At 40.7% G+C, this 26399-nt stretch overlaps 1 protein-coding gene across 2 annotated transcripts in view; it reads right to left on the reverse strand.

Moving 5' to 3' along the window:
* Positions 1–4200: 4200 nt before the first annotated feature.
* The window catches only part of UBA2 (ubiquitin like modifier activating enzyme 2), a 40206-nt gene continuing 18007 nt past the window's right edge, over positions 4201–26399 (reverse strand). Inside the window, exons 9-18 of one of the 2 annotated variants that reach the window (XM_049621027.1) lie at positions 25090–25189; positions 23679–23845; positions 21389–21482; positions 21189–21301; positions 16616–16771; positions 14715–14811; positions 10495–10600; positions 8779–8915; positions 7107–7324; positions 4201–5774 (exon numbers count right to left, since the gene is read on the reverse strand). In XM_049621027.1, coding sequence (XP_049476984.1) covers positions 7143–7324; positions 8779–8915; positions 10495–10600; positions 14715–14811; positions 16616–16771; positions 21189–21301; positions 21389–21482; positions 23679–23845; positions 25090–25189 — 1152 coding nt within the window. In that variant the 3' untranslated portion in view covers positions 4201–5774; positions 7107–7142. Of the gene's footprint in view, positions 5775–6457; positions 7325–8778; positions 8916–10494; positions 10601–14714; positions 14812–16615; positions 16772–21188; positions 21302–21388; positions 21483–23678; positions 23846–25089; positions 25190–26399 lie in introns of those variants that run through there. The other variant, XM_049621026.1, reaches the window with a different exon arrangement.

Below are 26399 nucleotides of genomic sequence, written 5' to 3' on the forward strand. Positions count from 1 at the left end.
TATGGATGGCTCACAGACAAACGGTTCCCACAATCGGCGGCGGCGGCGGTGGCCGCGCTTCGCCGAGAGCTCGGAGGGGCGCGGAGGCTGGGCCTGGACGCCGGGGCGTGCAGCTGGGAGCTGGCCTCGGCTGTGGCGCCGCGGTGCGCCCGGGGCCGTAGGGCCTCTGGAAAGGTCCCACATTCCCGCGGGCTGAGCTGGAGGCGGCTCCCCCAGTCCCGGCCGGAATAAGAAATACGAGCAGTTGACAAACGGTTCCCACATCCTCCCATCTCACTAACCAGCGCCGCCACACTTTCAGGCGCTGGGCCGGACTAGTTCAGCCCAGGGCCCAAGCGCTGCGCCTGCCCCAGGACCCAGGAGAACACTGCGTCGCGTGCAGATGCGCCCCCAGGACCTCGAGTGACCCCTCGACCCCCACCCAGCCGGTCCCGGAGCCAGCCAACCGGCTGCGCGTCGGTTTCAGGAGCCGCCGACTACTTAGTGGGGAAGGGGCCGAGTGCTGGGAGCCAGGGTTGGCTGGGGACAGGTCGCAGGCCCCCAAGGCCAGGCCAGGCCGGAAGCAGGCCTCAGGCTAAGCCAGTGGGCTAGTGAGCCCCAGATGTGGCCACCGCAGGCAGTCACGAAGAGCTGTGAGGACACTCCCTTTTTCCAGCACCTGCCTTCAGGGGCCCCGGGTGAGGCACCAAGGAGGCTCCTGGAATCACCTGCGCTGCCACAGGTACTGGGACGGAGTGGGGCCTCAGGGACCACATTGGGAGGGAGGAGCAGTGAACGAGAGCTAACTAGTGCTTTGTCTCCCCAAAGCACAAGCTACCGAGTTCTTGTCCTTGTATATTTCAAACAGCTTGTAGAGAAGAAAAGCAAACCATCATCTGTCAAGACCTGGTGGATTCAGGAAAACGGAAAACGACCTTGAGTGGAAGACTTTTCACTTTTGCAGGCACTCCCTGCTCAGAGGATTTCAGGAAGGTGCCCACAGTGTCGCTGGGCGCAGGGAGCCTGAATGCGGAATTGTGTCGGTGCAGATTGACCAGGGTGTCCGGCCTCAACATTGCTGAGGAGCGCCATTCTCCTCAGTTGGCGTTTGAGCAGTGTCTTACCCAGCAGTTCTTCCCCAGCACCTCTCAGATCTTGCAAAAATCCAACCCACCCGGTCACCCACCGCCAGCCAAGCTCACGGTGTTGAGGGCAGGTACACGTGGATGCACGTGTTTGGGGGAGCAAATATCTGGAGGGTATCATTGCATGAAAAATGATCTCCACTCTGAGAAAAGCAAATTAAATCAGCAATGAAGTATCACATTTCACTGACCACGTTACTATTTAAAAATGGACGTGGTGAAACTTGCATATATTTTACTGGTATGAGTGTCAGTTGGCACATCCTGTCAGGAAGAGCAATTTGGTGGTATTAATGGTGTCATACACAAACAAAAATACTCTATGCAGTAATGTTCCAAGAAATGTGTTTTTTTTAATTTTTTAATGTTTATTTATTTTTCAGAAGGCACAAGTAGGGGAGGGGCAGAGAGAGGCAGACAGGATCCAGAGCCTGCTTTGCACTGACAGCCACAAGCCTGATGTGGGCTCGAACTCACAAACCACAAGATCATGAGATCATGAACTGAGCCAGAGTCGCTCAACTTGGGGCACCTGGGTGACTCAGTCGGTTAGGCATCCGACTTTGGCTCAGGTCATGATCTCCCAGTTTGTGGGTTCAAGCCCTGGAGCCTGATTCAGATTCTGTCTCTGTCTCTTTGCCCCTACCCTTGCTTGTGCTCTCTTTCAAAAATAAATAAACCTTAAACAAAAACAACAAAAAGATCCTCCTCCTGTCTCTCCTTGTAATCTGGCTTCCATCAGATCCCCTTATCTGTCTGTAGTGTGTGGACCCCAATTATAGACACAAGTCAGGTTTGTTTTTTTTTCCCCACGGTCTCGGGACACATTCAGATGCCAATCAAGTGTGGCTGTCTGACTTGGGTCCTGAGGAAAGCGGGACGGCACACAGCCAAACTCCACATGGAGGAGTTGCTGGGATTCACTTTTTTCCCCTCCTCCAGGTTGCAGCAGTACTTATGAAATAGTGCTTCCTAGGGAGAGCAGCAGGAAATCTTTCACTTGAAGCCCAACTGTACCTCTCCCAGCTCAGCTCCTAGGGGCCAGTCTTCCCATGCACAGCACCAGACCCAAGGTGTGTGTTCTCTACTGGGAGGACATGTACTGGGAGCTGTCCCCAAAGGGATTTTTCCATCCTCTCCTTTGAAGCCCAGCTTTTTCTATCAGATTGAGTCCACCAATTTCCCCTGGTCCTGGTATCCCCCCTTTGGCCTCTTCAGAGGCACAGAAGAGTCAAAGCCATGGACAGGCTTGGTTCCCCAATCTAAGAATTAGGGTTAGGATGTGATAATTTCCCCTTCCTTCCTTCCTTCCTTCATCAGGGAGCAGTTGGTCCTTCCTTGGAAGGACCTTCCCTTTCTTGTCCTGAAACCTTATCCTGCACCCAGGAAAGGGCATTTATACACAAACTTTGTGTGTGGCAAACAAACACCCCAGCAGGTCTGCAGTTCCATGGGGCAGGGCGTGGGGAGCATTTGGGAATGTTGATTCCAACAGCTTTTGGTATCACATTTTTGAGCTTGAGGTTGGTGTTCATGACTCAGTGCTGCTGGAAGCAGATGCTGGGACCAATTGGGAACCTGGACAACACAGAAGATGTGGGTCCTCAGATCCCCATCCTACCGCCTATTGCTACCTTAAGTTGAGTTTCTCTAAGAAGTTGAGTTTCTGTGAATAGTCCTTAGTGTCTTACTGCTTTCAAAGGTTTCTACACAGGCTGTCAAGGTTTTCTCAGTGTGGCACGTCACAGAGTAGGGATGCAATACATGTTTATAGAATGAGTGAATGACACTGTACACAATGCCTACATTTTTCTGAGATTGACCTGAGAAAGTGAATTGTTGGTGGATCTTTTTTTTTTTTTTTTTTTTTTTCTGACAGCGTGCGCAGACAAGCAGGGGCAGAAAGGAAGAAAGTGAGCATCCCAAGCAGGCTTGTGAGGAGCCCCACTTTGGCCTTGAACCCACAAACCACGAGATCATGATCTGAGCCAAAATCAAGTCAGATGCTCAACTGACTGAGCCACCCAGGCACCCCTATTTTTTAAAATAAGCTCTACACCCAATATTGGGCTTGAACTCACCACCCTGAGATTGAGTAGCAAACTCTACTGACTGAGCCAGCCAGGCAATCCCGTTGGTGGATTTCTAAAGTAAAAGCCTGAGGACCCTGGAGCATTTGTACATTCTAGTAAAATTTTTCTGAGCCTTTGCCTATGTAAGTCATCACTTGTTGCAAGATTAAAAATGTTTAAAGCTGAGTCAGAGACAATTAGCAAAACTCCCCAAAATGTTATTTTATCAGAATAACATAGTATCTTCAGAATATAATCAAACTGCACAGCATCATCATAATCCTGTAGTTCAACTTGATTTTTTTTAGTGAGAGCAGTTGAAAAATTTCTCAAAACTCTTGGCTGGAATTTATTTTAAATTAGTTGCAGGGGACAAAAAAACAACTTCCCTCTGTGTGCAGAATGCAAATAATGTATTCCCAGTATGAAAGCGTCTATAAAAATACTTCTCTAAATATATCCTCCTGGAAATGGTCAAAATGGAGATGCTGGGACGCCTTTACCACCTCCCCAAGACACAATGACTAGAAATATCTGCCATCATCCTTTCTTCCCTGCTTTGACTTTTTAAGTTTCGATTTTCTATAGATTACAAAAGGCTAGTAGGAAGCTTAAATTTGCCCATGTTCCTTGGCCACAGAGCAAGTCCTCTCCAGATGCCTTCAGACGCCTGCTACCGATGGGCAATTTTCAGGAACAGGAACACCTATTATGAACCAAATGTTTTCTACAACTTCTAAGCGAACCACTAATCTACTGGGAGCAACTTGGCTATCTTGATTCTATGGAGACTCAAATGAAAGAGAATTCTTCCTAAGTCACAGCCTAGCAACAAGGACACAGAAGACTTGATAAATGTTGGACCCAGGAATCACTACAACACTTTCTCATGCCAACTTAGATTTTTAATAACTTTATTGCCTTTTTGATTTAAATCATAGAATATATTCATTACAAAACTTGAAAGTCACATGGGCTCAAAAGGAAAATACAGACTATATATATATATATATCTATCCATCTTTATTATGAAAGTTTTCAGAGAAAAGTTGGATAGTACAATGAACAATGTATACAGGCTCCACCTAGATTCAATAAATGTTAATTTTATCTTTATTATACATTTTGCTGAGCCATTTAAAAGTTGTTATGAAGCTTCATTTCATTCCTAATGTTCCAAGAATAAGGACAGTAGCCTCCATAAGTACATTATTATACCTAAGAAAATAATTCCATTATCACTATTCCATGTCCAAATTTCCAATTGTCACAAGAATTGTTAAAGTCATTTATTTTGCACTTGAGTTCCAGAATGTCCTACATTCTGTAGTTGTCTCCTAATGTTGTTTGGTTTGTTCCTCTACCCCCTCTATTTCCTGTCAGCTGGAAGTCAGGTCTAGATGGTGGATTAAGTCCAGGTTAACATGGGTTTTTTTGCCTACGTTCTGTTGTATTCTTCATATCATCTCATTACGAAGCACACATCAAGTTGTTCCATTATTGATGCTAGGTTTGAAGACAGGTTCATAGCGGTGACAGATCAGTCCGTTATCAAAGGTTGATTTTTTCGTTTTGCAAATTATCTTTATAGCAACATTTGAGCACTGTGTAAAGATTCTGTTCAACAGCCTTTTGCAAAAGGTTTTGGCATCCATTGATGTCTGCCTGATTGGTTATTTCATGAAGGGGTCAGGCTATTCTATATTAAAACACTGAATCGTCTCATACATGCCAAGTATGCAGATTGATCTTTGAGACAACAGGCTACATAGGTAAACTTGAGTCACCAGACCGTTCCCATTAAGGCTGGAAGATGGTTTGTCAGACTATTTCAGGATAGAGCTGCTGGGGAAAGACCGTTGACGAGCTCTGCGTCTGGCTCCCCAACTGAGAAGACAAACTCACATGGGAAAACCATGAACACAAGGCCAAATCTAAAGTGTCTCCATGCTCCAGGTATGTGGAGGCAGCTTGGATCTGCTTAGTCTACTTGGGCAATACCTCTGTGTTGGACCTGCCTTGCTGACCCTGATTTTATTGAAACAGGTAGAAAAGGGACAGACCCTGCTGGAAAAGGTAGTAACAGAGTTGTAGAGACAAAATGCACTGGTCTCCCAAAACACAAGCATATCTCTACAGATCAAACTGGTACTCATTGCCATGTACATTAAAATGGAAAAGAACATACATATACAAAATGCTGAAAACACATGGACAGTTGAGTCTAAAGGGGCACTGTGAGGTTTTAGGAATGGAATTTCCAAACTGACCATGATCACCAGTGACCAACCAGTTAACTGAAACATTTCTGAGAGGTGGTATTCCAGAATATTTCATTACTGTCTGTTACATAGTTTTGTCATTTTGAGATTTTCTTTTTCCTGGAGGAAAATGGAACATCTTCTAAAAATCTAAAGGTAAAGTGAACCTCACAGACTCCTCTAGTTGTAGGTGGGGATTCAGCTTGCTCACTGCTGTACTGAAGGCTGGAAGTCAGTCCATCTTGTGGGCATCAAGCAGCATGCTCCTGAGGGCTGAGTCTTGTTCAGCATGATTTTCTGAAGGCTTTGATTACATTCTGAATTTACAAATGATATAAAACAAGGAGTAAGAATTAATAAACTAGATGGCAGAGTAAGAATTACACAAAGGGGAACAAAACAATGAGCTATCAACTTGAAATTTGAATTGACTGCGGTCAAACCCACCAATGGCCAAGGTACAGAATGGGGGAAAACAGCTTCAGGGGGTTTCTATTATCTGAAAATTCAAGGCACATCTGTGTGAAGAGAGAGAACCCTAAGGGCCAGGGTACTCTAAGGTCCTGGGCAGAGACATAGGTGCTGATCCATCTCGTGCTGGTCTGGCCACATCTGTATGCTGGAGTTGGGCTCTAAACGGTACACTCAGGAAGGGACTTTGATGAATTGGGGGTTGGAGGGGCAGTCCAGGGAAGACTGCAGAATGGAGAAGACTCTCCCCTGCTCTGGAATCTCAAAGCCAAGGTTCTATGTTACTGGGGCTAGGCAAAGACCACTTAAATGAATTCTCAACAAAAGGCCAGTTGTTTACAATCCAAACTTAAAAAGCAACATTGCCATTAAAAATTTTATTTTAGAAAGTACTCATCTATGGCAAACCGTGGAGGTCTTTTTTAACCTTCACATCCATTATGAGTTAGTTTTTTAGAAGGGAAGAATTTTGCACGCCTGCAGTAGTATATAAACCCAATAAGGCAGCAGAAACGTGAACTCTGCAGGCTCGTATAACAAGTATGCAGATGCCATTTATTTGGTCCATAAGTACAGTGTAGTCGTATTTGAGTTCTACAAAACACCAAATATAAATAACCTGAAACTGTAACAATACACAAAAATTGGCTTCTTACACAGACATACCAGGCAGTACAAGCTGAAAACTTGAGTAAATTAACATTGTTTTACATTAATATACATAGTGCCAGTTAACATTTAAAAACAAGTTTCAATGCATAGCACGTGATACTTCTTTGAATCTGTTTCAGTCAGTTAAGAGTATGAAAATGGTTAGATCTAGGCTAAAAATAATTCTTCTTCTAACCAAAAATAAAGGCGTAATATTTATAACCAGGTATCAACTTTACTAAACCACAATATTTTAAAACTGTTAAATGATACCTAAGGGTATTTACATTAAAAAGGCAACATGCATTGTGGTGTTTTATCTCATGACTGGTTATGCACACACTTTGTTCAAAGGGCTTTAAAACTATAATCCTACTTTCAATACAGCATACTGCAATGTTTCTAATTGTTCTAGCAAAATGAATGCTTTCAAAGGGAGCAGAATCATCTTCAGGTCAACGGTGTCAATTTTTTCCCTTTGGAACAAAGGACATAACAAATAACCTGGTTCTGCCCAGATGACCTACTGCAGTTAAGAGGGTTCTGTTTAGAGGCATTTGTGTTCAATCTAATGCTATGACATCGTCAAGCTCTTCTGTCTGTTCTGTGCGTGACCTCTTTGCACTGATATTCTCTTTCTCATCTAATTTCCTCTTGCGACTTCTCTCTTCTTCACTGATGTCAGCATTATTTGAAGGACCTTCTTCATCTGAATCAACTATGAGCACATCATCTTGCTCTTGTGCTTATTTCAAAAAAAAAAGGAAAAAGTGGTTAAAAGTGTGGGCGTTACTAGTGATTCACTAATATTTTATGAAAGTGAAAAGTTAGCATTTCCAATATACATCAAACTTAAGAATAGCTACCCTTAGGGAACCTTCACTTTATACATTATACATTTCTGTACTGTTTTAATGTTTTCTGTAACGAGCACCTATTTTTGTTTTCTAATCTAAACAAAAAAACTGTAACAAGCATTATGTAACTCAAATTATTATAGCTCCTCGTTTCTATCTCTCCAACAAAAAAGGGGAGGGTGCATATCCTAATACTGGTAGCGGTGGTAATAATAATAATAAAACAACAACAACAACATATACATAGCACTTACAAGGTGCCAGGAACTGTTCTGAGCACTTTGCATATAACAACTCATTTAATCATCACAACAACCCTATAAAGAAGACAATAATATTATCCGTTTTCTAGAAAAGGAAACTGAGGTACAGAGACTGACTTGCCCAAGGCCACACAACAGCAGAAGTCGAGGCCAGGATTCAAACCCACACAGTGGGCTCTATAGTGCATGCTCTTAACCTTACACTACAGTTGGTTTTGTGTACCACCCCCCATCCCACCCCTGCCAAACCAAAGGCAGAGTACCTGCCTATCTTACTCATGGCTAAAGCCTCCCAAACCCCATGGTAATGGATCAATCAGTGCATATTTCAAATTATGATTTTTTAACAATGACCATAGTCCCTTCCTCATAGGAGAATGATAGACTTTTCCATTTCTGGAGGGGAAAATAGGTCATGAACCCATGGCTCACAGGTGGGCCATGCTCTAGTCAGTCTCAAAGTTCATTTTAAAATTCTCAGAGGACAGGAGAACCAAGAACAACCATATTCCAAAGAACACCAAAAACTTGGGGTTAAAAAAAAGTTAACTTTAGTTTCCTGACTGAAAAATGAAGAGAGGAGGGTTGCGGGATGTGAGCAGGTAGTAAACATCCAAATCCGAGCACAGTAAATCACCAAGCACTAGCACTAAAAACTCAGGGTAACAGAGTCCCTGATGCACTTTACCAAAGTCATACCGGTTCTCAGGAAACTGTGAAATTCTAAAATTCTATACTTACCAAGCATCTGTTCACTCAACAGAGATGCACTGATTTGCTTCCCATATTTAAGGGGAAACAAGCATACAAAATCCAAAACTACTACTAAGAATGAACTGTCTTCACACACTAGTAAACTCCTCGACACTTCTAGTTTTAAAAGCCCACTAACAAAAAATAATAGTTCCTATTTTCCATAAGAATTAAAACAACCAATGCCAAACCAATCTACACCTTTAACAATCCTACAGATTTCTATTTTACGGTAAAATTCGTAAAATACTCATAGTTTGTTTCTATATAATGTCTTGCTTGGTGGGTTAATCAACAAAATGCTGGCTGGCTAGGCCATGACTCACCAGTGGACGTGGACGGCTGAGCTCCATCGTCACTGCCATTGGTTATGCTTTTGGCAGCATCTTCAGCCTGTTTGGGCCCCACTTTTTCTGGGGCATCACCAACAACTTCAAATTCAACATCCTTCCCTAGGTCCTCACTGTAAAATAATCAGACACTATAAAACTGGACCCCATGACAAAGGCACACCAGAGAGACACTGTTCCTCAAAGCTCTAAGTGCATTTACTATGTACACACCAAATATACAGATGCTGATTTTCAAAGAGCTAAAATTAAAAATAACACTGCACACAACAAATTTCTGTTGTTAATTCAAAACTCTACTTCAAGTGTTCAATACCACTGCCCCTTCAAATCAGGGAAAAGGTTTTTTAAAAATGTTACATAACTTCCACTTCTAGAGCAGAAAACGGAGTCTAAAACTTTGTGGCCCAATGTTGCTCTTAAGGCATTATTTCTTTAGCTACCAGGTGAAGAGTCTATACACTCAACCCTGATCTTGACCAAAGTAACTTGGCGTTTAAGGAACAGGGTTATATGGACTCTGGGTCTCCCCACTATCTTTACTGGCAGTACCCTGATTTTGTAACACATTTGCAAAAACATGTATGAAAATTTAATGCATGAAAGTCAAACAAAAGACTTACATGTTATGTTATAAGGGGGGAGGGTTCTGTTCCCAAGGAGCTAAAAAATATGATAAAAAAAAAAAAAAAAACCCTAATTATGCCTCCTCTTTAGACACCATCTGATATTTCCATTTTACTGTAGATCTACTTTCATTGTTTTTTTCTTGTGAACTTGAACACGAGCACACCACGGACATCCAACGGTGTCTAATTGAGACTAGGGATCACACCCTAGCAAAAATTCTCTTTGACTCAATTGTCTAACTTTGTGAAACTTATACTCCTTACTAATAACTCACATTCAGTCTTCCCTGTCATTTTATGTTTTTTATAAACCAAGTATATAAAATGTGATATTCTCCAAACAACTACACAAACTGTATGTTTGTAAAGAGATGGCAATACTGGCAAAACAATCAGATGCAGGCAGCAACCCTCCATGTTTGTAAGATAATGCCCAAAGTCCTAAGTTGGTGTGCAATTTAGGTGTGTCAATGGGCATGCACAAAAGTGCACTTGACAGGTAAACATACCAAAATGGAAGACTACCTGCATTTTAACTGTGTTATATACATGCAAATACTCTGTAATGCAAGCACTTTGAAGTTTTTTTTATAAAATGGGCAGAACATTAAAAAAAAAAAAGTGATTCAAACATCTGTAATTCTTTTCATTATCTCATTATTAAGATCACAAGTTAAATTTGTGTTTTATGAGGGAAATATTTCTTCCTTTCTTCTAATGAATCTTTAAAATGGTTGAAATTTTTATTTTAGTTCAACTATCAAAATGAATTCATCTCTGATTATAACTATTCAAATGCTTGGATTTCTACCTTTTCTAGGTCTTTCTGATCAGACACCACTGATGATAGTTACCCTTAAACATTTTTTGCCTATTCCTTTTATTTCAGAATTCCCCAAATTCCTCTGTAGGTCAAGCCTCAAAGGAACTGAGTAGCCAACTCAAGCAAATATACCATGTGGTTTCAAGTGAACAGCAGGGCTTAAGAGTAAGAAAACATCTTTTTCTTCACTCTTTAAATATTCAAATAATTTCTTACACTTAAAATATTAATAGTTCCCACCTATGAAGGATGTTGATCAATAAAGTATAGTCCTGAAGGAAATCGTCTGCTTGAAGCCGGCTCCCATTTCTAATTCCAAATTCTGACAGCTTTTTATGATTGTTAGCTAAGAAATTAGAAAGAAATTTAGATACTAAAGTTATATTTCCACAGAGCAGTCACATTAGCTTTAAAAAGGTTAATCCCCCCCCCCTCTATAAGCTCAATTGTCATCCCCTCAAATTTGTATGTTGAAGCCCTAACCCTAGGCACCTCAGAATGTGAGAGAGTGGTTTTTTTTAAAAAGGTGATTAAGATATAATGAGGCTGTCAGGCTGGGCATAATCCAACATTTTTCTAAGAAATCAAGGAGAGAGACCTCAAGAGAAAGCAAACCTGTGGATAATTTGATCTTTTGACCTGGAGCCTCCAGAATTATGAGAAAATAAATTTCTGTCACTTAAGTCACTCTGTCTGCATATTTTGGAATGGTGGCCCTAGCAAACTAGTCCACTACAATATTAGACACTTAGAAATTCAACTCAACTATTAAAACTGTTGAAAGCTCAACTATTAAAACTGTTGCAAAAAAACCCAAACTGTGAGAAATTCTGACACTCTCCCATTCAAACCAAATTAATCTGGAATCCTGAAGGAGTTGAAGACAACTTTTAGAGTTGTTCAACATATATTCTACTTACAAAGAGATTATCTACAACTTCACTTTTCAGCAAATTTTACAGAAACATGAGAAAACTGTTGATTTGAATGGATTTTTCCGTTTTTCAACACAAATTTTCAACATTTCTCAATGACAAGTCAGTGGGGACTCCCAAAAATAATCACTCTATAGTTTTAGTTTCCACATGTCATTTCTGCTTCATGCAGCAAAGTACCTAGCACAGCACCCCCTAACACTCAATAAACCTGATACATGGATTAAAATACTCCCATGAAGAACAATTCCTCCAACCCAACTTTTTAGGTCACCACCTCCTTCTACCTACTGTTGGGTCTTTCTGCCTTAATTATCCTTTCTCCCCTGAATGTTCAGATGCTCCTCTCTCTTAACCTATACAAGCACTCAAGTATCATTTACAAAACTGCTTCCTCACTTTGCTCCCAATTTATACCCCCTCCTCACAACAGAGTGCACTTTATTGAATACTTGTTCCATGAGGGACACACTATATAGAACCTGTTGACCTATACAGTGCCTGGCACATGCTAAGTAAACTGTATTTTAAATTCTAGTTATCATTAAATATATGTAATTTTCTATATAATCTAATAATCTTTTTCTTTGTTGGTTATTATTTAGTTGCTTGTAAGGAAAATGCTTAGAAAGGATCCCCTCCTTGAAACCCAGAAACTAATGATGGTTTCTTTTTTTGGAGAGTAAGTGGGGGAGAGAAGGAGAGAAGAGGGGAGAGGGAGAGAGAGAGAGGGAGGGGGGAGAGGGAGAGGGAGAGAGAGAGAATCTTTTTTTTTTTTTTTTTAATGTTTTTATTTTTGAGAGAAAGAGAGAGAGAGCTCAAGCAGGGGAGGGGCACAGAGGAAGGGGGATAGAGGATCCCAAGTAGGCTGTGTGCGGACAGCAGTGAACCCAATGTGGGGCTCCAACTCGTAAACAGGATTATGACCTGAGCCAAAGTTGGACACCTGAGAGACAGAGAGACGGAGAGGGAGAGAATCTTAAGCAGGCTTCATGCACAGTGTAGAGCCCAAGGCGAAGCTTGTTCCCACAACCCTGGGATCATGACCTGAGCTGAAATCAAGAGTCATGTGCCCAACCGATTGAGCCACCCAGGCGCTCCACTACTGACAGTTTCTAATTCTTTTAGGTTTTTTTTTTTTTAAGTAAATTCTATATCCAACGTGGGGCTCCAACTCATGACCCCAAGATCGAGATATGCAACACTGACTGAGCCAGCAGGGCGCCCCTACAGATTTCTTATTTTAACTTTTTAATCTATCTGGAATGCCTTTAGAGAATGGTAGCTCCTACCCAGACTTCTATCCTCAAGCCCTTTTACATATTCCCTACTTAACTACAAACTCCCCAGATCCAACATGTTAGAAAGAAAAATAGTCTACTATGCATCTATCCTGGTCAATTAACATCATCTCCAAAGCCAGAGTCCTGGCGACAGTCCTGTACAAGCCCAACAATGACACTTTTCTTCACCTGGCCGACCCATAAACTCTGACTGCAAATCTCAACTCTGTCATCTGCTTATGCCTCAGTAAACAACCCTCACTACCTTCAGTTTTTTCTCCCTAACTGGCCCCCTGCTTCTTCTTTCACATGCTTAACTCCTCCTCTGCAGACTATGCTAGAAGGTAAATACATTAATACATTCCCTGCTTATAAATCCTGGTGGGAGGAGGTCACTGGGGGAGGACTACAAATACATGTCACATGTATGCCACACGAAGCCCTCCAGCTGTGCCACCACCACCAAGCCCACAGCACCCTACTTTCCAGTGAAACAAATAACTGGACGTTCTGAAAGCCTTTTACGTTGTTTCACAAGCTCCTGCGTTTTACAGCGGCTGCTGATTCTGCCCAAATGTAGACATTCCCTTCTCTGCCAGCGGGCCTTTACTTCTTTAAGAACTGGCCCAGGAGTCCTTTCTCCTGTGACCCCTCCCCTTCACAAGGCTTCCGACCTTGTATGCTCTCTTCCTACAGTTATTTCTTAGATTGTAGTAAATCACTTGTTGACCATCTTTCCTCTCCTTCCAGGCTTTCAAGTACTTCAAGACAGGGACCACTGCCTTATTCATTCTCGAATTATAAACACAGGACTGTACCTATAACACAGGGCCCTAAATGTATTTGAATAAATCCCACCCTTAGTACTCAGTAGCACATGTATGCTGCTACATGTGCTACTGAGAAGGACCAGTTTTAAGCCACTGAGATTCTTGACCAGTTTCCATTTTTAAAGCCCAAGCATTTGAAAGAGCTGGCCAGAACCAAGGGAGAGTGTATCGTCATGGACAAACTTTCTATGTGCATATGAAGACAGCTAGCTAAAATGGGGCTTAAACATTCAACTGGATTCTTAAAATAGACTACTACCTAGCCAAAACAGGGTCTTGAATTACTCATGACCTAATATCTCAAGCAATTTCTTGACTAGAAACTACAGCCAAGAGGAATCCTGACACTAAGTTTTAATTTAAAGGCTTGACATTTGAATAACCCTATCAGGATCTGACAAAGTGTCCTGAATAAATGACCAATGAGCAAATGTGTGAATAAATACATCCTATTTTGGGAAAACAGTGCCCAAAGTAATGGTACCATGACAAAATTGGGGATGTGGAGAAATCAACTAAAATGGCAGCCCAAAGAGATGAGCTGCCAAAGTGACTGAAGAGGTGTGGGAACATCTAAGTACACGAAGATTGACTAGCACAGTCTGAAGGGAGCACAACCATAACCAATTCTAAGAAAGCTTAAACAGAACCAAATGCATTGTACTTTATACAACAAATGCATTAACAAAAGGGATGACAACCTGCCTGAACTTTTGAAAAGGAAAGCCCAGAAAGCCTGGAAAGCCAAAGGTGGGCAATGATTTTCAGTACTACTTTCTGCTCTATGGCAGGCTATCAAGGCTTCTCTGCTCTTTGACAAAACACCTAATAGCCTTGGGGTGCCTAGGTGGCTCCGTCAGTTAAGTGTCTGACTCCTGATTTCCACTCAGGTCACGATCTCACGGTTGTGATCGAGCCCTGTGTGGGCTCTGAGCTGGGTGTGGAGCCTGCTCAAGATTCTCTCTTGCCCTCTCCCTGTGTACCTCCCATCCCATCCCCATGCGCACGCTCTCTCAAAACAAAACCCCTTAATAGCCTTAAATTACCCTAACGGCCAGAGCAACGTTCCCATTACTAATTTAGCTTCAAGGATCCAGGCAAGGATAGTCCTTGTTAGGCAAGGATAGTCCTTGTTAGTGGACTAGAGCATTATGGTCACTGTAGACATAACTGTGCAGTGGGTTCTTGAGAAACAGTCCCTGAGACACCCTGACAATATGGAAGTCCCCACACCTGAAACTGTGGTGATCCCAGCACGACAGTGCCACCTAGGGAGTGCACTTTCATGACCAAACATTGCCCCTTTCAGCTGTGATACCGAGCAATATGCACAATGGACAGACTCATGTTACTTCTTCATGTATACAGTTTCTACCCAAATGAGGAGAGTGAATAAATGCAACGTATAATACCTTCTGTCTCTCCCTCTTCTGAAGATATTAGGATTGTTCCTTTCCCATCTTCAATTTGGACATCTGGTGCTACCATAGCAAATTTTTCTTTCACGATCTAGAAGACAAAAAAATTTAACATATTAATATATGTAGTTAAAGACCATAAAAAAAGAAAAAGAAAAAACAGACATTTTCCCCCCATACTTTCCCGTTCCATTGGAAATGGAAAGGGGGCAAGTTGTTCTTTAAGACACCCAGGACATGCAGAAAGCACTGGAAATTCACCCAATTACTCCATGCCCATGCTGTCCACCTTGTACTCCCATGTTTGACCACTGAGAACATTCAGATAAAACTTCCTCCAAATGGGAGATTGCAAACTCCTGATTGGCTCTTGGTATTCCCTACAGATTAGATACTGAGCTAGACATTTAACACATTTCATCTTAGTCTCTAAACCAATCCTGTAGTGGAAGATGTTCTATAGACGGAAAATTTGTAAGACGGATTCTTGGATTAGTCTTCCTCTTCCCAAGTGCCATCTCTCTTTAAATTTCAAGATGGATAGGGGCGCCTGGGTGGCTCAGTCGGTTAAGCGTCCAACTTCAGCTCAGGTCATGACCTCGCAGTTTGTGGGTTCGAGCCCTGCGTGGGGCTCTGTGCTGACAGCTCAGAGTCTGGAGCCTGCTTTGGATTCTGTGTCTCCCTCTCTCTCTGCCCCCTCCGCCACTCATGCTCTGTCTCTCTCTCTCTCTCAAAAATAAACACTAAAAAAAAATTTTTTTAAAAATAATAAATTTCAAGATGGATAAAGAGTGATAACAATCTGTGAAATACTAGCTGCTTTTAGAAATGACAGGGGAAGGGCGCCTGGGTGGCTCAGTTAATGTCCGACTCCTGATTTCAGCTCAGGTCATGATCTCACTGTTCACTGACAGTGTGGAGTCTGCTTGGAATTCTCTCTCTCCCTCCCCAACTCGCTCATGCTCTCTCAAAAGAAATAAATAAACATTTTAAAAAAATAACAGGGGAATTCTCTAAAGGTCGTATTACCCTAAAAATAGTGGACTTGCCTTTAAGCTCAAGAATGAGTACATACCAACTACAATTACTTCCTAAGGAACCAGGTGGGGCAATCAGCCTCTGCTGGCCAGTATACCAAATCCTGCTGCTTCTCCATCAAAACGTAAGCTCAAATCAATCTGCCCTATGTAATCAATTCTGGGAGAAAGGCTATTCCCTCTCAAGCAGCCTGGGCCGCAAGGGTCTATGCCCCCTATGTTGGGTAAATATGAAACATGATGATGAACGTTATCAGAAAGCAATCTGAAGTGATCCCCAAAGTAGGAAGTAGCATCCATTCAGGCCATTTTAGAAATCTTCCCAAACACAGAGAAACTAACCTAACCAATTTAGGAAGAACCTAAGGACCAGACCACACACTAAACTTCCATTTCCCTCACTCCACAGCGCCACTGGTATATCCAGATGCACAAATGCTGCATTTCCTAAGACGCCAACTTAACACACCAAAATCAGGACCCTCACTAGACCATTTAAGGATACCGTCTGTCAGAAAACACAATTTACACACTATCTGGTAACTGTCTCTTGCTTGCCAAGAAACTGTGTCACCTCTGTACAACCTGTGGTGCATATTCCATCCAAATTCATCTATTCCTTTCTGGGATGTGAGGCACATATTCTGGAACCACAGACCAAAAACGTAGTAGGAACCCAGACACTAAAGCAACCTAGAATATCAGAGCAATGCACTTTAGCAGTCAGAGCCTTTCAGAGTAATTATGTGGTTTAGTTTGTTATCATGTTAAACTATACCGCAAAAGGGAGCCTACGTTTTCTTTTTTTTTAGGAAAGGAAAACGAACCTTGTGGAAGATTACCAGCCTGTACACTTACCTTATCCTGTAATGTGAGAACAGTCACTTTGTGTACATTCAGCCGAACAGTCACCTCTGGCTTGCTGGCACATACGTAACAGTTAGGGTTAGGAGGATCCAGTGCACAAGGCACAAGAAGCTTCTTTCTTGGGTTTGGTTGTTTGTTCAAAAAAATCTTTGGAGAGAAAATACAGGCAGAAACCAGAAATCTTATGCTTTTATATACCATATAATTTGAAGCCTACGGTCTTCTTTACTGCACGGTCGATAAAAAATGACTTAAATAGGGGCGCTTGGGTGGCTCCCTTAAGCATCTGACTCTTAATCTCGGCTCAGGTCACGATCTCATGGTTTCTGAGTTCGAGCTCCACATTGGGCTCTGCACTGACAGGATAGTCTGCTTGGGACTGATTCATTCATTCTCATTCTCCCTCTTTCTCTCTCTCTCCCTCCCTCCCTCCCCCCCACCCGCTCCGCATGCTCTCTCTCAAATAAACTTTAAAAATGACTTAAATCTTCCCTTCTAGATGGCAGAAAACATAAGGAAAATCATGGCCTTTTTAAGAGCCTGATTTTCTTTCAACTTTCTTTAACAGTTAGTGACCATGTGAAAGGCTGTGTTTACTGAAAAGAAATCTTGAAGACTCTATAAACTATTCTGCAAACTAACTTAGCGAATTAAGGGCCTAGCTGTATTCATCTCTGATACATTAAATCAATTTTGGGGTATCTTCCTAGTGGTTATTCTTATCAATTTTAAGCCAACCTCCCAATAATAAATACCAATATGCTAATTTCTCCGAATAATGGTAACACTTTCACAGATGCATGGAACCAATGTGCCGTTTTTCTTTTCAAGTTGTCTTTGATGACTACAACATTAACATTTATATAAAGAAGAGAAAAAGTGATGTACTTCAGGCAATATTAGCACCTATTTACGATTTCCCAAGCATACAAACAAAAAATAAAAGCCAATGAAAAATTTAAAAATTGCAATGGATAAAAAACTTGCACTGAAATTTAAAAAGGTCCCAACTAAGGGACGCCTAGGTGTCTCAGTTGGTTAAATATCTGACTCTTGACCTCAGCTCATGATCTCCTGGTTCCTGGAATCCAGTTCTGCTTGGGCTCTGTGCTGACAGTGTGGAGCCTACTTGAGATGCTCTCTCCCCTTCCCCTGCTCATGCACACAAGCACGCTCTCTTTCTCTATCTTAAAAAAACAAAAAAAGGTCCCAAACTTAACGTCATTATTACTTTACTACAAAGTTCAGCAAACACTAGCAAGATCAATACAAACAAAGGTCAAAAGAACACTAGAAGTAAATACACAAATCTCTCACTTTGTGATGACCATGTTAAGTGTGGCCACCAAAGTGGAACCTCAGATTCCCCAAGCTTAAAGTAAATCCTGGGGTGCCCAGCTGGCTCAGTTGGAAGAATATGCGACTCATGGGGTGCCTGGGTGGCTCAGTCAGTTAAGTGTCTGACTTTGGCTCAGGTCATGATCTCATGGTTTGAGTTTGAGCCCCAGTTGGGCTGTGCTGACAGCTCAGAGCCTGGAGCCTGCTTCGGATTCTGTGTCTCCCCCTCTCTCTGCCCCTCCCATGCTCATGCTCTCTTATCTCTCAATAATAAATGTTAAAAAAAAAATTAAAAAAAAAAAAAAGCATGTGACTCTTGACCTTGGGGTTGTGAGTTCAAGCCCCATGATGGGTGTAGAGATTACTTTTTAAAAAAAAGAAGAAAAACCAAATCCTGGGAGAGGCAATCAAGTGCTGGGAGGAGGGCTCCTGTAGCAACAGTATTGCTAGAAGTTAGTATTGTATTGGCAAGGTCAGAGGCAGGGTTCAATGGGGAAAACAGATTTGTTTGATCTAAGCTTCACTAGGAAGATAACTGTATGAAGGGAAATCGACAGTAACGGAAGCAACTGCTAACCCTGTTGATGCCCAGGCTAACACTATTAATTCATCTTAAAATTCACTTATAAATGTGAACCAAAAAATCCAGACATAAACATCATTAACCCAAGAGGGAAAAAGCTGAGTAAAAAGAAATGAGAAGGATTGTTATAGGAAAGAGTACATATTTTAAATAAATTCAACAATTAGTATTGTTTGTGAGCTCAAAGGGATGCATACTGTAGCCACAGGACAAACTCAGGCTGCTAGAAGGTGGAAATCAAAAATGAAGTTCTTAGGGGCGCCTGGGTGGCTCAGTCGGTTATGCATCTGACTCTGGCTCAGGTCATGATCTCACAGTTTGTGGGTTTGAGCCCTGTGTCGGACTCTGTGCTGACAGCTAGAAGCCTGGAGCCTGCTTCAGACTCTGTGTCTCCCTCTCTCTCTCTGTCCCTCCCCCAACTTGTGCTCGGTCTCTCAAAAATAAATAAAATGTAAAAAAAAAAAAAAAAAAAAAATCTAGTTCTTAGAAATTAAAATTTTGACAGTTAAGAAAAAGAATTAAACCAAATCAAGGTAGCAGACTGGCAATGATTCTACACCCATTCACCCCGAAACTACATGGAAACAATAAAAAATATTTTAAGAGTAAATCAATAATAGCACTGAAAAGTATGAGTACCACTGCAGAGTAGGTAGTTTTTCAGAAATTCCTAAAAACTGGGACATCCAACTTGATTTCGGCTAAGTTCATGATCTCTCAGTCTGTGAGTTCGAGCCCCACATCTGGCTCCGCACGAACAGCACGGAGTCTGCTTGAGATTCTCTTTCCCTCTCTCTCTGCCTGTCCCCTGCTTACACTCTCTCTCTCCCAAAATAAACATTAAAAAATATATATGCATTTATGTATTTCAAAATTCCTAAAAATAAATTGATCTTTTCATGTCAACATTATAGTAAAAAGAAGAACATAAATGAGCAAAAATATTGGCTAGAAGTATTTTCAGGAAGTTTTTTAAATTGCTAAGTTGTTAAGAATGCAAATCATCTTCAGGCAAATTCAAAGTGAAAGCAGGAATCCAAAGAGAATGTCCAAGTGGCTTTGGTTTTAAAAGATAAATCTAGGAGCGCCTGGGTAGCTCAGTCGGTTGAGTGTCCGACTTCGGCTCAGGTCATGATCTTGCTGTCCTTGAGTTTGAGCCCCGCGTCGGGTTCTGTGCTGACAGCTCAGAGCCTAGAGCCTGTTTCAGATTCTGTGTCTCCCTCTCTCTCTGCCCCTCCCCCACTCATGCTTTGTGTCTCTATCTGCAAAAATAAATAAACTTTAAAAAAAAGAAAAAATTAAAAGATAAATCTAGTCCATCCCTCATGCATGTAGAACTCTCTAACAGAAACTCCCATAAAGCAAGGACCTGGAAGAGGAGGAAAAGATCTTTCCCACAAAAACAGCAAGACAGATGATTGTGACCTTGGTGCTTAGGGGAGCAGGGAAATATCTTCCTTCATGTTTCATTACAGTAGGACAGGGCTCATGCAGACTTGCAACTTGGATTAGAGGAGCTGAAAAACTAAAGCCGAAAATTTTAAAGTAGTACTGGATTGGTAGGATGCCAGGCACCCAGATATAAACAAACACAAATCCTCTTTGAAGTACACCTTCAATAAGTCCTTAAGAATTGTCAGACAGTTTTAACTAACACTAAGTTGATTAAAAAAAATCCAAAAAACCCCACAAATCATATACCACACAGGCCAAAAAAATACTATGATATCTAGCAGAAAGGACAGTACATACATCCATAAAAACTTTAGACATTATCAAAGAACATAAAATAGGTTTAAAACAGAAAAGGAGATTGAAAAACATGAAGAAAACAAAAACATGAATGAAGGAGAGAACTAGAAAATGACAAAACAAAATTGAAAAACCATACAGAACTCTTAAAATCGAAAAAACTTTATAAGGAACCATACAATGAGTCTAAGAATTCAGTAAAACTCTGGAAACTGTTAGAAGCAAACTAGCTTATAAAATAAGAGAAGCAACTATATTTTCCTTTTTACTGTAACTTCCAGGAAGCTTAAAAACGAGCTCATAAGGTTACTACTGGAACAATGTTTTTTCCACTGCTTTAATCAATTTTATTGTTTTAATTTTTTAGGTGCTCTGTTTAATGTGCTTTTTAGAGTTACTTTTTTTCCCCTAAAATATAGACTACTATTAAAAAGAGGGTGGACTTGGGGCGCCTGGGTGGCTCAGTCGGTTAAGCGTCCGACTTCGGCTCAGGTCACGATCTCATGGTCCGTGAGTTCGAGCCCCGCGTCGGGCTCTGTGCTGACAGCTCAGAGCCTGGAGCCTGCTTCAGATTCTGTGTGTCCCTCTCTCTCTCTGCTCCTCCCCTGTTCATGCTCTGTCTCTGTCTCAAAAATAAACAAATATTAAAAAAAAAAAAAAAAAAAAAAAAAAAAGAGGGTGGACAGGGGTGCCTGGCTGGCTAAGTTGGTAGAGCATGAGACTTTGGATCTCGGAGTTGGGAGGTCAAGCCCCACATTGGATGCAGAGATTACTTGTGAAAGAAACAAAGAAAGAGAGAAAGAAAGAGAGAAAGAAAGGAAGGAAAGGAAAGAAGGAAGGAAGGAAGGAAGGAAGGAAGGAAGGAAGGGAAAGAAAGAAAGAAATACTCACTGTTCTACACTGGTCTATTTTTCCTGATAAAATCTTCAATCCTTCCAACACTATTAACCCAGCAATCACTGCATTAGTAGTAGCGATAGCAGGAATAATGTTCCCTGCCATTGCTGAAAAACAAAGATGAGTATGTTTAACTGTTAGAAAAGAATAACTTAGAATTTTAAGTGATACAATTGAACTACAAAACAACTTACATTTTATATCAAATCTGCTCTTCATATTCATACTGAAAATATGCATCCTGAGGTTTGCAGCAGAGGTGACAAAATCCATTGCAGACGGATCATCCTGCCAATAATTTAAACAATTTAACAAGCCTTCCCACAGATTTACTAATTTAGTATCACCTTCAAAATAGTACTCTCCCATGTAACAACCATAGTCAACTAGAACAAGAGATGGCCTTGCAGGAGAGGCCAGTCCCATAAAGCCTTATAGTAGCATGGAGAATGGATGAATTGGGGGCAGGGTCTCATTATCAACTCCTTGGATCCAGGGATGTAGCCTGACAAGACTGCCAAGGGAAGCCTGGGTAGCTCAGTGGGCTAAGCGTCCAAGTCTTGATTTTGGCTCAGGTCATGATCTCCCAGTTCACGGGATCAATAATAGGCTCACAATTAGTGCAGAGCCTGCTTGGGATTCTCTGTCCCTACGACTGCTCCCTGGCTCTCTTTCTCTCTCAATAAAATAAACATTTAAAAAGAAAAGAATGCCAAAGGGCGCCTGGGGTGGCTCAGTCGGTTAAGCGTCCAACTTCAGCTCAGGTCATTACCTCACAGTTCGTGAGTTCGAGCCCTGCATGGGGCTCTGTGCTGACAGCTCAGAGCCTGGAGCCTGCTTTGGATTCTGAGTCTCCCTGTCTCTCTGCCCCTCCTCCACCCATGCTCTCTCTCTCTCTCAAAAATAAATAAATGTAAAAAAAAAAAAAAAAAGAAAGAAAAGAATGCCAAGACCCACCAGGCCTCTAGGAACTCAGTCCCACTTAAACGAGTGAAGTGGACACTAAGTGTATAGAGCAAAACACCAATTCCACTCACTGACGATGGCAACACTTTCCCAGGTGCGTCAGTCAGTAATGGAAGTTGTCTGACAATACAGAGTCCAGGCAAAGAGATAAAGGTTTTTTACAGAAAACAATTTCACTAAAAACTCAAACATCTGGACTACACCTTTTGGTTTTCCCTCTCCAAATTCCCTTCATAAAATACCAGTCTCCTGTATTTGCTGTTTCTTTTCACATATGGCAATACAACAAAAGTTTCCCTTTGACAGTTTATCTTCTTTCTGAGATTGTATCTTGGTCTCTTAAGATTTCAGCAAAGTTTTCTGCTTCACTGAGAACATACTATCCTAGCCTATAATTCAAAAGCACTAAAGTGGAGAAGAGAAAGCACTGAGACAAAGCACTGAGAGGATGTGAGTTCTCTACATACTCACTGGCTGGCTGGCTAACCTCAGGCAAATGAAATTCCTTAACTATTAGGGAATATTATAGAAATATTTCAGAAGGTTGTGATGAGGATTAAGTGTGAATATTTAACAGTACCCAACAGTGTAGAGCTACTTCCCTAGGCAATTGGTTCATCATACCCATTAGATGTAGATTTTAATCAGAGGGTAACAACTACCAGTTTCATGGTTTCATTATCTAGCCCTGTGTACAGATGAAAACTACCCAAATCACTCTAACAGTAATAATGCAAATATATATTTAATAGTTAATCTTTATATGACATAAACCCAAAAGAATGTTTTCAAGAATCCCAAAAACATAAACTTACTAGCTTCAGTTTACATGTCTAATTCAACCAAAGTTTCAAACTTTGCACAGAATTATCAGCTTAGTAAAACTGACCAAACTTTTCCCCTTACTTTACAACTCAGGGCAAATCTCTACCATCATAGAAACGTATTACCAGTATCACAGATAAATCACTGGTAGACATAGAAAACACTGATTAACAATTAAAATGAATTCATCAAATTTCAAAATATGACATCTAACCACAAACTGCTATTAAATATTATTTTAACTTGTAAGAATCTGTATTCAGAGGTCTCAGACCTTTAACTATTTCAACAGAAAGGCTATTTTATTACTTTCAAAGTTAAATCAGGCCCATGAGCTATTGTCTCCAAAAGAATTTTATGACTTCTATTAACATATCTGCACTTACAAAAGAAATTTTTTAAGCCAGTGAAACATTTTACTCCAGTCAATTCACATAATTTCTCCAGTCAACATAATTATAAACCACAAACCCATTATCAGAATCAAGTTCTATGATATTACTTGAATTCACGTACAGAAAATTCATAGTTCAGTGTAGTTAATTAGAGATGAAAACATCCAATCAATATCAGTATTATGTTCTCAAATTCTGGTGGGATAAATGATATCCAAAAACTTACTAGTTTCTGGTTACAGTTCAAGAACTAAAATAAGCATGTGATACAGAATTGCCACGTATTTTCAAAACTAACCTTGTCCCATATGAGCTCAGCTCCATCCCCCTTTTCTGCTAAATTAACTCTCAAAGTCTCAATGCTCTTTGAAAACAGACGTGCATAGCTCTTTACATCTAGAACCTGCTGGTCTTTCAGACCTAACTGGGGTTCATTTTGTTGATCTGATGCATTGGTTTCTTCTCCTAAGGGAAAAAAATATTAGAAATTTCACTATTAAACATCATGTGTTTGTTTTATTTAACAATTTAATTAATGCCTGACCAATGAGAAAATCAATGTGGAACAAATTCCATCAAAATAATTATCAGGATGCTACAAAGATTTGTACAAAAAAAAAAAATGCTAATACCGAAATGGGAAAGCTGCAAGATGGTCTCAGAACCTCACTGGGTTATTGGGGAATTCAAAGATATGTCCAGCACACAGCACTCAGTAAGTGGAAGCTATCAGAACCATATTTGAATTTAGTCTGTAAAGTCAAATATTTGTTACTGTGGAGAAGTGCTCAAAACTGACACCCCAAATCTCCCGGGACTCTCTAAGTTTGTGTGCTGACCACTGCTGTATAATATAATTCAGGTAAGACAAGATACAATGTGTGGAAGAGGCGGTAGAATAAGGAAGTAGCCACTACTACAATAGTTTTTTTTCACATTTAAAATTACAAATACATTAGGGGCGCCTGGGTGGCTCAATCGGTTAAGCTTTTGACTTCAGCTCAGGTCATGATCTCACAGTCTGTGAGTTCGAGCCCTGCATCGGGCTCTGTGCTGACAGCTCAGAGCCCGGAGCCTGCTTCAGATTCTGTGTCTCCCTCTCTCTCTACCCCTCCCCTGTTCATGCTCTGTTTCTCTGTCTCAAAAATAAATAAACATTAAAAAAAATTTTTTTTAATTACAAATACACTATATCTTTAAGAGACACACAAAGGTACAAAGATGTATGTGCATGTATACTTAGCACAACACCTTATTTCGGGGAAAATACAAAACAAAGGTTAACCAAGGGGCACTAGTTAAATAATACTGGAAAGAGCAAGTACGAATATATGAATAGTATGATTCAACTTACGTAAAGTATGTACAAAAGTCCTCTTTGTTTCTGTGCACAGGGCTGAACTACAAAGACATTCCCTAAGTGTTAATAATGGCTATTTCCCTAGGTGATAAGATTTCCAGTGATCTCCCTTCATCATATGTTTCTAAACTGTTAGAATTTCTTACAATGAAATTCAAGGTATTTAAAGATTTCAGGTAAGAGAATTACCAATTTCGGTATCCCAGAGACTAAAATGAATTTCTTTTTTAAGTTTATTTATTTAAGTAATCTCTACACCTAACATGGGGCTTACACTCACAGTCCTGAGAGGTCAAGAGCCACATGCTCTTCCGACTGAGCCAGATAGGTGCCTCATAAAAGTCTTTACCTTGACTTTGTACTTCAGCCCAGTCCAACGGAACTGGAGGTTTCCTTTTCCGCCACAGTTTGTCCATTGTCAACAGATACCGGATATCATCTTTAAAAAGCTTAAAAATAAAACAAAATAAAATCTCATAAATCCTACAGCCCCTATGCTGATAAAATATAGCAATATCATTGTTGATTACAAATATTACACCATAGAATATTCTGATTTAAGGTCATGCTCTATACTAACAGATCAACAATTTCCAAAAGATAAAAAAACCCACAAAACTTAAACCTTGTATAGAAAGAAATTTTTACACAGAACCTCGCTTTTGAAATAGTGAAAGCAGAAATTCTGAGGAAAACAGAGAAAGGGAACTCTGAACACTGCTCACTGCACCTGTCACCTCCCCTAGCCACACCTAAAGCCCCAAAGATCAATCAGAAGCAAAATCACACCAATCAAGGAGCTAAATAAACATGCACCAGCTCCACAAGAATTGAATAAAATCATTGAGCCTAGAGATACCAGTTAGTAATACCTCCAAGTTCATGGGTATACAGCAATAAAGCATAAACATTTTAAAAGTACTCAAAACCAGCTCTTAACCACCTATATGTAACATCTTGGAAACGTGGTCTGCTCCCACCCTCAAAGTTAAAAAATAAAACAATTACTATTTCAACCCGCCCCAGAAGCTCAAAAACAAAACAATCCTGTTTTGGGATAGTGCCTCTTTGGCACTATCCTGTAGAATTTCAGATGATTTTAGTATTTTTACTTTTTCCTCAGTTGCATTTCCTATTGTCAGTTGATTTAGTCAATACACTTATTGTGTCAGCTATTAATTTAAAATTGGCTTAATAAAAATATTCAGAACTAGTTCTATCAAAATATGTTCAATTCTATCAATATTTATTAAACATCCTTAAACCTTTAGAAAAGCAGCCAAATATACAAATAGAATACAATTTAGAGCAAAAATCACATAGCTTTGAGTACTAGCAGGAACTTTGTTCTAGAAGAATCAATAAAGAGTTCAAGGAGATGGTAACATCTGAAATGGGTGCACACATAAGGAAATGAGAAGCACATTATTATTTGGGTAACAAATGTGGTTAGAGACATTTTGTAGAGGACCTTAAGCACTTGGCTGGAAAGCCTCCCAGGCAATGGTGAATTAGTGTGGTTTTCCAGGAACAAGCTCTATCCATGCCCTTTATCCAATTATTAAAGACTGGGAAGCCCTCAGAGTTCTGTACTAAACCATCTTCATGCCCTTTTCTCTTTCTATAGGCCTATGAATCCCAGTCTAAACCTCTCTGCTT

Source organism: Panthera uncia, assembly GCF_023721935.1.
Source record: "Panthera uncia isolate 11264 chromosome E2 unlocalized genomic scaffold, Puncia_PCG_1.0 HiC_scaffold_19, whole genome shotgun sequence".
Lineage (NCBI taxonomy): Eukaryota > Metazoa > Chordata > Mammalia > Carnivora > Felidae > Panthera > Panthera uncia.